Genomic DNA, 12,722 nt, shown 5'->3' with positions numbered 1-12,722 from the left:
GAACCTGGCAGGACCAGAGCATTTGTGCTTGTCCAGTCCACTTTTGCTGTGCTGGTGGCACTGACTGTGTGTGGGCACCCCAGGCATGAGAGTGTGGGTCCTGCCAGTAGAGAGGGTGGGGAGAGGAGCTTCCTCAGCTCTGGCTGTGGTCTGGATTGCAGGCTTGAGGTGGCTGAGGTCCAAGGAGGCCAGCAATAGTTGAGAACAGTGTTAATAGTCCTGTTCTTAAAGGTGGGGCAGGAGAATGAAGAGGAGAGGAGCAAAGGAAACGGTCACCAGGGTCAAATCGATGCTGTCTTTCCCTGAGTACTTAGAAACAGGTTTTGCCCCACAGCATATTGATAGTCATCAGTCATGGGGTTTGAAGGTGCTGGGAGGGCTCTTTTGTTGGTGCCCAGACCGTGCTCCTACCCTTCCCTCGGCTTTGTGCTCCTATCGCTTCCTAACCACGAGCCCTTCTCCCTCATGGGGACAGAGTGGCGGCAGGGCAGGATGGCCCGGATCATACTGCAGGACGAAGATGTGACCACAAAGATTGACAATGACTGGAAGAGGCTAAACACCCTGGCCCACTACCAGGTAAGGCTGTCCGTGGTGGAGAGCCCTGAGCAGTCACCAGCTGCTTTGAGCTTGAGCATCTCTTCTCCCTCTTCAGCTTGGTTAGGGCCTGGGCTCAGCTCTCCAGACTGTGCTGCTCATGCAGGGGTATGGCCAGGAGGTCTGCAGTCACTTTCCTGCCTGGGCCCCATGTTTATGGTCCCTCCATTCAAAGAAGCACTAAATGGGGCATCTCCAGGAGTCATAGAGGCTGTTCCCTGCTCTGACCTTACTTTGCCATTTTCATGCCAAGTTCCTGGTGTGTTCCTGTTCTGACCCCTTCCCCCGAGCTGTCACAGAGGCAGATATGTAGGTCTCCTTTGCTGGAGGTGGATGTCCCTGGGGTGGGGTGCAGTGTAGCTTCATCCCTCCTGGGCTGGTTTCTCCCTGCTGCGGGGCTATTCCTCCTGTGCCTCTCCCATGTTGCAGCCTGCTCACACCATCTCTGCCCCCAGGTGACGGATGGCTCCTCGGTAGCCCTGGTACCCAAGCAGAACTCGGCATACAACATCTCCAACTCCTCCACCTTCACCAAGTCCCTCAGCAGATACGGTGAGCGTGCAGGGGCATCCCCCGCTGTGCAGGCAGGGGAGGGAGCACTGGGCTGGGCTTGCAGACCAAGGCACAGGGCACGTGTAATTGTGTCTCACATGAACAAGGTTGTCCAGATCCCTAGCTCTCCTGCACCATGATATTTATTCTGGTGTTGGAGAGGGAGCAGATGCCCTCAGAGCCATCTCTCTGCAATGTGTCAGACTCGGGGGAGAAAGACGTGTCAGATGGCTGCTGCTAAGGGATCCCCTCCCTTTTATTCCCCTGAAATCTAATTAGCACAGAGGCACTTTGCACTTAAATAAGCAGAGTTGAGGACTCCAGCGAATGTGCTGGCAAGCGTACATCAGCCTTGGTTTGGAAGGGAATAGTGCGGTCAGCTCAGACTGGCACAGGAGGCATCTGTGATCCGGGCACCTGCAGTGCTGGGAGCAGGACAGGCCTCTGCAGAAACCCTTCCATGATGGTTCTGGCTCCTGTACATCAGCCAGGCTTGAACAAAGCCCGGCAGGCTGCGAGGACGGTCCCAGCAGAGCTCCCAATCCATGGTGACTGCAGAGGCTGGATCCCAAAGCTCCCATTTCATGGCCGTGATGTGCCCTGAAGCCACAGTGGAGGGAAGGGGAGCAGAGGGGCTGGTGGCAAGGTGGAGATGGGCAAGATACGAGCATCCCTCTCTGCTCGGTGCTTGCAGAGAGCATGCTGCGGACAGCCAGCAGCCCCGACAGCCTGCGCTCACGGACCCCCATGATCACCCCCGACCTGGAGAGCGGCACCAAACTCTGGCACCTGGTGAAAAACCACGACCACATGGACCAGCGGGAGGGCGACAGAGGCAGCAAGATGGTCTCCGAAATCTACCTGACCCGCTTATTAGCCACCAAGGTATGGCCCAGAGATGCAGAGCTGCCACTTGGGTTTTTAAATGAGTGGGGAAGGGCAGTGATTTTAGGTTGTCCGAAAGTGGCAAGCACTGCTTTTTTTATTAGCCTTCTGCTTCAGCACAGAAGGAGCTACTCTCTTGGTCTCTTTCCTGAGCTGGAAGTGATGTTTTCGTGTGTCAAAACCCTCAGTGAATATCCCTTGAGTGGATTTTCCTCTTTGCTTTTTGCACCCTTTAGCATTTTTACTGTTCCCTGTATCCTTGAGCAGCTGCTGGACTGCAAAGCAGAGATGCCCTGGGGCAGATGCCTCATCCCTTTTGGTGTTTGGGATAAAGCAGCAAAATCAGTGATGTGGGAAGGTTAATTACCCAGGGCATTTGGCATCACAGCAGGTTCCCCTTCCCTCAGCACATACAAAACCTTCTGTAGTGCCAAGTGGGCGCTGTGTGTCTGAAATGTCCCTAGAGAGGAGTGGAGGGCTTTGCTGAAGATACTGGCTCAGGATTGCAGAGACTGGGCTCAGCCATCTCCCCTGTGACTTGGCTCCCTGTCTCGTGGGACGAGGGCTTGTTCAGCAATGTCTGTCATCTGGTCTTGGGCACCTTAATGGGACCCTAAAAAGACCATGATATGACATACGTTCATTTGGGTTTTGCTCTATATGGTGTTTTTGTTTGTAGGCATTTAGTGGGCCAGATCATGCAGTGAAGGAGATATCACTGCAGTGTCTGTTTCCCAGTATAAACCACCGAGAACCAGTCGAGTTACACAGGCTGTACTGTGCTTCTCTTCCAGGTGGTAGGAATAGAAGTGGAATTGGTTTAAAGGCCGACCTTTAGTTAAAGGCTCATCTTTCTGCTGGCGCTGGATGTTGCTGAGCCACCCCTCTCTCTTTCTCCTCTTCAGGGCACCCTGCAGAAATTCGTGGATGACCTGTTTGAGACCATCTTCAGTACAGCACATCGTGGGAGTGCGCTGCCCCTCGCCATCAAATACATGTTTGATTTCCTGGACGAACAAGCCGATAAGCATCAGATCAATGACTATGATGTCAGGCACACCTGGAAGAGTAACTGGTAATGGAGAGGGACAATGGGCTGGGGGGCTAAGGATATCACAGCTAATGATATTTCCAACCCCTCCCCCAGGGAGCAGAAGTATGTCCCTGGAAACGATCCAGGACAAGAGAGGCCCATATCTCTGTATTTCGGGTGTGGGTAAATCCCTTGCATGCCTTCCCGCAGCAGAAAAAATCCCAGGAATGCAATGCTCCCTCAGCCCGTCCGTCCGTCCCCAAATCCCAGGCACCACGCTCCCCCTGACGGCTGGAGTCGGCCGAGGACCACAGCGGCTCTGTTCCCATCGCACCTTGGGCAAATGCCGCTTGGTCTTCTCCATCCTCCCGGCTCCTCCAGAGGTGCAAGCCCCAATTCTCATCTCGACTGTCCTAAAGGTGTTTCCACGCTCCCTCCTGTCCCTCAGCCAAACGTGCCCCAACAAAGTCAGCGTAAAGCCATGTATGCATCCTCCCTAACCTGGCCCGCAGAGCCAGCCCATCGGCTCTGCTAATTGCTCTCTGAAAAGCGGGGCGGAGTGGCTGATGAGACCTCCGTAAGTGCCGTGCTGGGGCCAGGGCTCAAGCAGACGTTGGCTGCTGCTCTGCAGCCCCCCCTTGGCATTTTTCTTTTCTGCTGCCTCACTGATTTCATCTCTCTGATCTTGCCGTTACTGGAGACGGGTACGTACATTCCCGTGTCTGGCATTTGTTAAATGGCAGCCAAATTGCTTTTGTGTAGTTCAGTAACTGTTGGCAATTAGCAGGGCAGGAAAAGAAACATTTTTAAATGGAGATGTGAGAGCGCGGAAGCGCTTGGAACTGATTTATAACTCGGTTTTCTATATTAAAAGAAGGAGCGAAAGGCAAGGGAGGGAAAAAAAAGCCCGCTCCGCAGGGGCTGGGCACGCAGGCTCCTGCATACTAATGCCTGTGCTTATCTCTGGGCGCTAATTCGATGTGTGGAGCTAATTTCTAGAGGCCATTCCCTTCACAAATGAAATATGTACATGCACCCGGTACCCTCATTAGGAAAGTCCTGGGGAACGAAGTGTGTTTTGTCTAAGATAAAAGCATTCGCTGGGTGTTGGTGCTGAGGGATGACAGGGCGGAGAGGCTTTCTGAAGGGGGGAGGCCCTGAGATGCTCCTGGGAGAGGAGAGGGGCAGCAGGATTGGGAAATGGAGCCGTGGAGGGTGGCACATGTGTCAGTATGCAGCAAACATCCAGTCGGTGCCTGGCCAGGAGACCTGCTGGCTCTACAGCCGAGAGCTTTATTTCCAGCATCCGAGGCTGCCTAAATTCTCCTCTGGTGTTAAATGTGCTAATGAGTCCCTTGAGGAGTCCAGTTAACTCCCTTCTCCAACACGGGAGATCTGTGAAATGCCACACGGCACCTTTGAAGGGATTACTGATGTGAGAGAAGGGACCATGCCTGGTTTGACCCATGCGCTCAGCAAGGGCTCTTCAGTATGGGTGGATCCTTGGAGAAAGTGCGGATCTGTGCTGCCTCGGTTTGCCTTTGGAGATGTTGGCAGTGCTGAGGAATTTCTCCGCGGAGAGCTGTGGCCATGTGGGGGTGGGCAGGGGGGAGTGGCCATTTACCCCAGGACGTTTGCATCCCTGGGGTGCTGGGAAAAGCAGCCTGCCCAATTCTGGGTCATGGGGAGCTCCTTCTCCACAACTGGAGGTGCATGTGTGTGCCAGCTGCCCTCTAGGGCTTGGTTCAGGTGCTGACTCCTGTTTCCTTCGTCCCTCAGTCTACCTCTACGTTTTTGGGTGAATGTGATTAAGAACCCCCAGTTTGTGTTCGACATTCACAAGAACAGTATTACTGATGCCTGCCTATCCGTGGTGGCTCAGACATTCATGGACTCCTGCTCAACTTCTGAGCACAAGCTAGGAAAAGACTCTCCCTCCAACAAACTACTGTATGCCAAGGACATCCCCAACTACAAGAGCTGGGTAGAAAGGTGAGTAGACTTGGTAATATCTCCTTGCTTCACCTGGAGGACTTATGGTGGATGTATGTGCGTGTGGGGACTTGGGTCATTGGGAGGACTCCTCTTGGCAGCTGTCTGAAGAGCGTACTAACACTTGTGGAAGGTGATCCTCTCATTTGAGAGATGATGCTTTCTCGTGATTGTCTCCTGGAATGAGTTTGCAATGACTGTTTGACAGAGCCGTTTATGACTTGCGTAAGGGGTGCTAAAAGCAACCTCCACTTTTAGGTTGCCTGATGTTTTCTGTTGTAAATCTTGGTCTGTGCTAGGGAATTGCTAACACCTTCCTTGATTGGTTTCGAAGAGCAGTGAGAAGTCAGCCTTGGACTAGAGAAGTGCCTTTTTTGTACCATGACAATACACGCAGGTTTTGCTGAAATGGTTGAAAATTACCATTTCCCATCTCTCATCCGTCAGTACATCTCACCTGGGATCCTGATGAGAGCACATGCTCTGAGGCAGCGCTTGGGCTGCTGTCGCTGTGCCAAGGAGCAGGGAGAGGAGCAGGTCCCCTGACTCCTTCCGATACCCTCCACCTGCGCTGTTAGCTGATGAGAGACACCCTTCTGTCCCGCTGCATTAATGCAGTGTTAAAAGTTCAGGGTTTGAATGCTACTGATTGAAAATTGATGCACTCAGGCATAATGCTGTGTTTAGCTTTATCCTTTTGGGAGACAAAACTAGGAGATGTTCTGCAAAGCCCTCCAAATAGAGCTACTGTTAAAATGTTGCTGTCTTGTGAAGTGGGACTTCATCAAGCTTAAAAAATGGCAGATTTCAGGTTGCTGATGCAACTTTCCTCTTGTACTGATATGCTGTGCTATAGATGATGCGCTTTTTTTTTGCTTTTTTTTTTTTTTTTAAACTGAGGACCTTTCCCCTTTTCTGGAAGCATGTAGACTGGATACAGAATGAACCAAATGAAAGATGTCCAGGCAACAATAAGCATCATATTCTCTAGTTTGCAAGCATGAGACTTTGTAGCCTAAATCATCCTTTGGATACTCGCTTGTACACAGTTATTTTTGCAGCACCATTGGCATGCCTGGTGCTTTGCAGGCAGGTACAAAGACAAGCTTCTTCCCTCGAGGAAGATAGGACTTGGATCAGAAGAAAAGGTGCCCCTGAAATATGATGGCTGAGATGAGAGATGAGCTGCATTGTAATAGGAGAAGGTTCTTTGCAGGGGGCTGGAGTGGGCTTTGGAGTGGGGTCCCATAGGAACATTATAAACTTCATAAGGTGAATTTCTCTGACCTTGCCATCTCTATGACAAAAATATTCAGCTCTGCGTGTGCCCAGAGAAAAAAAGGTATAAAACCATTCCAGAGTTAAGCATTGGTCTAGACATGCTGTGTCCCTGGGGAGGAGGTGGGAGATCTCACCGGTGACAGCTGTTCCTGCCATCGCTTACCACCAGTACAGTCCCAGAGGCAGCCGAGCAGGGGGCAGGGTATGGCTGGGTCTTCTACTGCTCCTCTGCTGTGGGGATTTATGGCGTAATCAGCATTTCTGGCTTTTGGCACAGTTATCGTCGCAAAGTTTTGCAGAGGCAGGATGGGAGCGATGCGAGGGTGGCTGAGTGGGACTGCTAGTCCCAACAGCAGGTCCGTCTGCCACCGTGGTTCAGGCACCAGCTGAAAAAAGGGCATCCTGCCAGTCTGAGGCAGGAATAGCAAAGTAAATGGCTCTGGAGGTGGAAAGCCTGGGGAAACCCAAGGGGAGTGTTGCTGGGGTCATGGCTGTGGTAGCTGTCCTCTGGAAATGGGAAGTGTGACTGGGATCTCAGTCCACACGAACCATGCACACTTGCATTGAAACATGATGGTCTCCTGCCATCCTTTGTGTCATGATAAAACCTGGAATGTAAAACTGCTGCTTGTTACCTGGATGACTTGTGGCAGCCACAAAAGCTTTCTTCTTCATCAGGTCTCCCTTGTATGTTGATCTCCTATGAGTCCCTCTCCACAAGGGCCTTCACCTGGGTTAAATGGAGGCCAGGAGGATCTCTGTGGGTTTTCTTTGCTAATCAAAGCTGGCTGGACCTGAGAAGGTTGGGCATATTGTCCCTAATATTCCTCAGCACAGGTAGAAGTAATGTCAGCTTTAGGAGACGTCACTCTGGGGGTGATCTCTCTAGCAGCATAGCAGATCTCTTGATGCCTGGTTTAGTCAGAGGTCCTCACCCCAGACCACTGCTCTCTTGGCAGCATCCAGCAAATCTCTCGCATCACTTTCTGAGTGTGAATGAGCCTCCTTGTAAAAAGTGCCCAAGTATTTTATCACTAGCTGAGTTCAGCGCCGTGGGATGGAGTAGATCCTTGTATTCATCTCCTCAAGTGGTCTGGCTGCCATCTGCTCCTATCCAAGTGCTTCAGCCACGTTCCATCTCAGCGTTTGGCTGCTGATGCTAATGATGCTAATCACTGTACCAGAAACTTCACTGAGTGAGGAGTCATGAGAAGTAAAGCAAACCTGGGAGAGACTGGCACTCTCTTTTTCCAGGTGGTGGGGGTGGCCAGGGCTCGTTTGCTGTGGGTAGGGTTTCTTTTTTTAATAGAGGCCTGTGGACATAACCCTGGTTTCCAGAAGGACCTCAGTGGCTGGTCCACTGGTGTGTCTGCTTAGTGTAACCCTCCTGCTGCAATGGGATGCTGCGGCTTTGATCTCCCTGGGTTTTGATGAATATCCTGTTGGATGTTCTGTGTTTCCACTACAATTCTGGACCATACAAGCTGTGTCTGGGTTTCCCTGTATTTGCTGAGCATATCAGTGAGGCAGCTGTGGGATAGGTCTGCAAATCTTAAGGTGTCCTAGGAAATGTGAGGTAGTATGCTGCTGGTAGCAACCATCAGAGAAGCACAAGGAAGGCAGGAAAGCACCAAGTCATTTGACCCAGGCATGCCCTAAGACATCAGTTATCTCCTCTACTGCCCAGGATCCTCTGAGCTCACAGACGTGTCTGCAGAACCTTGGTTTTCAGTGAAAATGAAAGCTCTTTGTAGCTTTTAGGTGCTTGGGAACTCCTGAGCATGACCAGTGGCAGTTGTAGGCTGCGTTGAATGCCTCTTGCTGAGGAAGACATAACCAACGCGGACAGGTATCACTGCGAGGGCTGGATGTGAACTTGTCTTGTGTTCACGCACCAAGTATTTAATTGAATGCAAAGGGGCATCGTTGGTTTCAGCGACACGGCGACCTTAGAATGGTAGCAAAGCCTTATGTGTTGCTGCAAGCATGGAGGATTCTGGTAGATGCAGTTTGGTGGTAAAACATGCCAATGGGATGGGAAGGAGGAAAAATGTGTGGTTTAGGAGAGGGTAGGAAAACCCTCAGAGCAGTGGCTCCTGGCTTCCCAGCATGGTGGGCTGAGCTGGGCTGGGCTGCGCCTGGCGCTGCTCCATCTGGAACGTGTTCCTAATGATGCTGAGCGCTCCGTGGAGAGCTCAGAGAGTTCTTGATGAGCAGCAGTGTTATAATGGGTGATTGTGGTATGTCACTGCTCGTAGGCAAGATGGTCTTCACCTTGCCTTTCCAGTGGCTGTTCTCAGTGAGCGTCATGGTGGGGACCCATCCCCTTCTATCTGTCCCTATTTCTGACCCACTCTTCTGTTTCGCCCTTGCAGATATTATGCAGATATAGCTAAAATGCCAGCGATCAGTGACCAGGACATGAGTGCATACCTGGCAGAGCAGTCGCGGTTACACCTCAGCCAGTTCAACAGTATGAGTGCGCTACACGAGATCTACTCCTACATCACCAAGTACAAGGATGAGGTAAGACATGGTGATGGGGATTCAAGCCTGGGCTATGAACTGTGTCCCTTTGCCCATGTTTCTGCAGTCCCACACTTTTCCTACAGAAAAACACCCCATGAAATGCAAGAGAGCAAACTAGTCCATGTGTGTGCTTGGGCTGGTGGGGAAGGAAAGGTTTGGGAGGCGTGGAGCCAGGCGCTGGTGTAGGCAGTGCTTCATTCCCCATATTTTCTGCAGGGAGTAACGTGGGGAACACCTATTTTTCTACACATTTGGCACGAGCCCCATGGGGCTGCAGAATTCGCGGCGTTACCTCAGTGTGCCTCCTCTATCCGCTGCCACTGACCCGGTGCCACGGTGGTACCAACATCGTGTGATTATACAGGCGGCATCTGGCTCTGCTCCCTGGGGATGCTAGAGGATGTGGTGGCCTCTTCAGTGCTTGCTTTGTGAACATCAGTAAGAATAGTTAAAAACCCCTCTGTTGTAATTCATACAAATTAACTTTGTAAAGCACCACTGAAATCCACACCCTGCATCTTTTTATTAAAGCAATAAAATATGTAACTACAGTAAAATATGGATCTATACATATAACATGATAGTATAGGTTTTATTGTCCCAATAAAGGGGATTGATGACTGTGTTTGAATGGTGGCTTATTTAGGTGACAGAGTGCCAGAACATCTCCTCGCTCGGAGAGAGCCGGGAAAGCCGGCGTCTCACCCTGCAGGAAGAGGAAACGGGGTCCCCATCGTACCCTGCAATCCTGAGAGGCATCTCCCAGCGCCTCTTTGAGGTGTGAATTTAGGGAGTCCACGGAAAGGTTGTAGCAGACCTGGCCCCTGTGTCTAAGGTCACTGCTGGGACCGTGGTGGCCAAAATCCTTGTGGAGCTAGGTACTCTGCAGGAGTGAGGAGGAGGAGGGCCTGGCTTGCCTACAGAGATGGCAGGAGACCCTGGTGCTTGGGAAGGTGGCACGTGGTGGTCACCGTGCAGCTGGTGGCCATGTACTGATGACCGTGCTAGTGGGACCTCTGTGCCACTCCCCAAACAACTTGGGATAGCACATCAAGTAGGCCCCTATGGCACTATGTGATGAGTTGGCAGTGAAGGGTTTTTGGGGTTTTACAGTTTGTACAACAGCTCTGTGGCTACCATAAGAGTGGAAGAGGAGCAGTGTGGAGGATCTAGATTGGCTGTGGGGCAGCCGTCAGCCCTCAGCCATCATCAAGTGTCACTTCCTCCAGGCTAAAAGTCTCCCAAGCCTTAAATAAATTCTCCAAGCCCTGGGTGAGAGCAGGGAGGGGACCATGTGGCATTAATGAAATGCTCTTTAGGGGCACAGGTCCTCTTCTTGCCCACTAATGGCAGCCTGACATCTGTTGAGTGTCTTGCAGTCGCTCGCTCTCTGAGCATCACAAGTGTGTTCACAGCTCTCAGGAACTTCTTTTATTATTTGTAATGGGATTAATAAATCACAGCTGTTCCCTTTGTTTGTTTTCATTCATTAAGCACAATTATATGCAGCCCGATTGCACCCTCTTTGATGCAAAATGGGAGAGTATAATTTTTCCTGTTGTTCAGTGCAATAATATGCTGTCATTGGCTGTGAATGAAAATCATAATTAATTTTCATTTGGGTACTTGCATCTTGGTAATCAGTGGTCCTGGCTCCTTACAGCAGGTGACAAACCTGGGTCTGTCTCTATGCTCAGCACAGGTTTCCTTTGACTGCATTGTTTCCGTAAGGCTGAGATAAAAGAGGAGCAAATAAATGCAGGGGCAGGTTGTGAATCTTTCCACACCTCAGTATCCCAGGATACACAGCTGTCTTACCGGGAGAGGCAGAGGAGGCAGGCGGGGGGAATAGACTCCTTTTCTACTTCTCAGACCAATCTCATTTGGTTCCAGCTCAGCCACCTTTCAGGCACGTGGGGTTTTGATTTCTGCATGAGTGTTATTACAGTTATTTTATTCTGTGTGTAGCGTGATGGCCAACAGCGGCTGCAGAGATGGATGGCGGGGGAGTGTCCCCGGTAGCAGGTTTGTGGCAGAATCTATGAGCTCTCGCGAGTCCAGCTGCAGCCCAGGGTCGTAGCTGCCAGGGGAAGTAAATCAGATGTGCCCGACTCACTGGTGAATTGTCCCCTCCTCGGGAGGTGACGCCGGTGTCGAGATGCAGCTTTCCCCTTCCCTTTGGGAAGAGATTCTCCATCGGGCATCTCTTACTGGCCCGCCAGACAGGGACCAGCCTGGTCCTGTCCCAAAAAGCCTGGTGGAGAGCCAGAGCCTGCCGGTGGCTGGAGGCTGCTGCATGGCAGCATGGTGGATGCTGCACAGCACGCCCTGCATGCCGCTCCGCGACCCACCGGCGCTGCTGCAGCTCTTAATCAAAGGGAGCTGATTCCCCATTAAGAAGTTACCTGTAGGGCTCCTGATGGACTTTGCCTGCCTCCTAGTAAGTCTATTAATTATACAACAGTTTGTTTCCAATTATGTGGCCAATGAAATGGTTAATCAAGTCCCCTTTGACGGATGCCTTGATATTTAATTGCAAAAAATTTGTTCTCTCAACTAGCTCACCCGAGGAGATGAGATTTCTGTCAGGTTTGTTTTTTTAAATCAGCTTTTCTGCTCTACTGGCATGATGTTAGTGAGACGAGGCTCCTGGCTGCTGGGAGGGCAACTGCCCCTTTGTTTTACGCTTCATTACTGCCTTCTCCCCACTCTGAGCCTCGTCCTCTACCCTCCCACTGCTGCCAGTCCTCCGCTGGCCCTGGAGGCATGGCCGCATCCAGCCCAGGGCAGGGGACCATCCCTCCACCCTGTGATCTGTCACCCTGGCCACGAGCTTGTTTAGAGAAAGGGGATTTCAAAGGAGGAAAGTCATTCTTGGATGTCTGTGGGTGCCCCCCTTGCACAGGACTGAGGGCTCGCCGCGAGGCAGGCTTTGCCCCCCCTCCATCACCTCAGTGCTCCCCAGTCGTCCACCCTGGGGAGAGAGGAGCAGGGTTTTACCACTGGCGGCAGCTGAAGCCTCGTGGATTTGGTCTTTTTGTGCTCGTGGAACCAGTTTGTGGCTTGGTCGTGGTCTCTGAAATGCAGCCCCTTGCCTCCCCAGGACGTTAGAGGTTTGCTGGAGGTCGTGGACATGGTGGGAAGGTGTCGTTGTCTTGGTTTTGGTGTTCACCCTCCGTTTGACGATGGATGTTTGTTTTCTTCGTTTCCCCACCTGCAAGTTGGCTTCTCGTTAGTGTCAAGCAGGTCCCTGGTGTTACTGCAGCCCCTTGGGGGTCCCGGGAGGCTCTGTCTGGGGGTTGGCAGCACTCAGAGCGGTGTCCTCCACCTCGCACCTCCTTTGGCCCTTTCCTGGCCCCGTTAGGCACGGGAACAAATGCGCACCGCTTCCCGTGGGGCCGCATCCCCATGGCGCGATGCCGTCGATGAGCCGGCGCGGCCACAGGCAAGGAGGAGCCGCTTTGGGTAGGAGGGCATCTCCTCACCCTCTCTTCTCCCCTCTCTCCCCCAGATTTTAGCTGCGTTGGAGAAGGACGAGCAGGCCCGGAGGCAGCGGCTGAGGAGTAAGCTGGAGCAGGCGATCGACACAATGGCCTTAAGCAGCTGAGAAGGCAGCGGCGCGGTGCCAGCATCCCGGGCAGCGGAGGCGGCGGGAGGGAGGGCCAGCCAGCGGCAGCCGCGGGCAGAAGAAGACTTTGGGGCTGGGGCCGGCCGGACCCGCGGGAGCTGCTGTGCCTCCGCGCGCTTCCCACGAACGAACAAGGAAACCTCACGCTTCAGCGGAAAAAAAAAAAACAACACAACAAACAAATCCCGATGACGGCAGCAACATCGATAAAACCCCCTGACACAC

The 12,722-nt window shown here is 52.2% G+C and overlaps 1 protein-coding gene across 2 annotated transcripts in view; it reads left to right on the top strand.

The window, feature by feature from the left end:
• Positions 1 to 12,476, top strand: part of PLXNA1 (plexin A1) — a 105,481-nt gene extending 93,005 nt beyond the window's left edge. For both annotated transcript variants that reach the window (XM_010571769.1, XM_010571760.1), the window contains exons 25-31: positions 476 to 579; positions 1,053 to 1,149; positions 1,844 to 2,034; positions 2,940 to 3,109; positions 4,847 to 5,059; positions 8,716 to 8,866; positions 12,381 to 12,476. In XM_010571769.1, the coding sequence (XP_010570071.1) occupies positions 476 to 579; positions 1,053 to 1,149; positions 1,844 to 2,034; positions 2,940 to 3,109; positions 4,847 to 5,059; positions 8,716 to 8,866; positions 12,381 to 12,476 (1,022 nt within the window). The remainder of the gene's footprint in view (positions 1 to 475; positions 580 to 1,052; positions 1,150 to 1,843; positions 2,035 to 2,939; positions 3,110 to 4,846; positions 5,060 to 8,715; positions 8,867 to 12,380) is intronic.
• Positions 12,477 to 12,722: the final 246 nt, after the last annotated feature.

This window comes from Haliaeetus leucocephalus, unplaced genomic scaffold, assembly GCF_000737465.1.
Source record: "Haliaeetus leucocephalus isolate CR32 unplaced genomic scaffold, Haliaeetus_leucocephalus-4.0 Scaffold2, whole genome shotgun sequence".
Classification (NCBI taxonomy): Eukaryota; Metazoa; Chordata; class Aves; order Accipitriformes; family Accipitridae; genus Haliaeetus; species Haliaeetus leucocephalus.
Note: the sequence above shows the minus strand (reverse complement) of the source record. Positions and strands in the feature narration are given on the sequence as shown.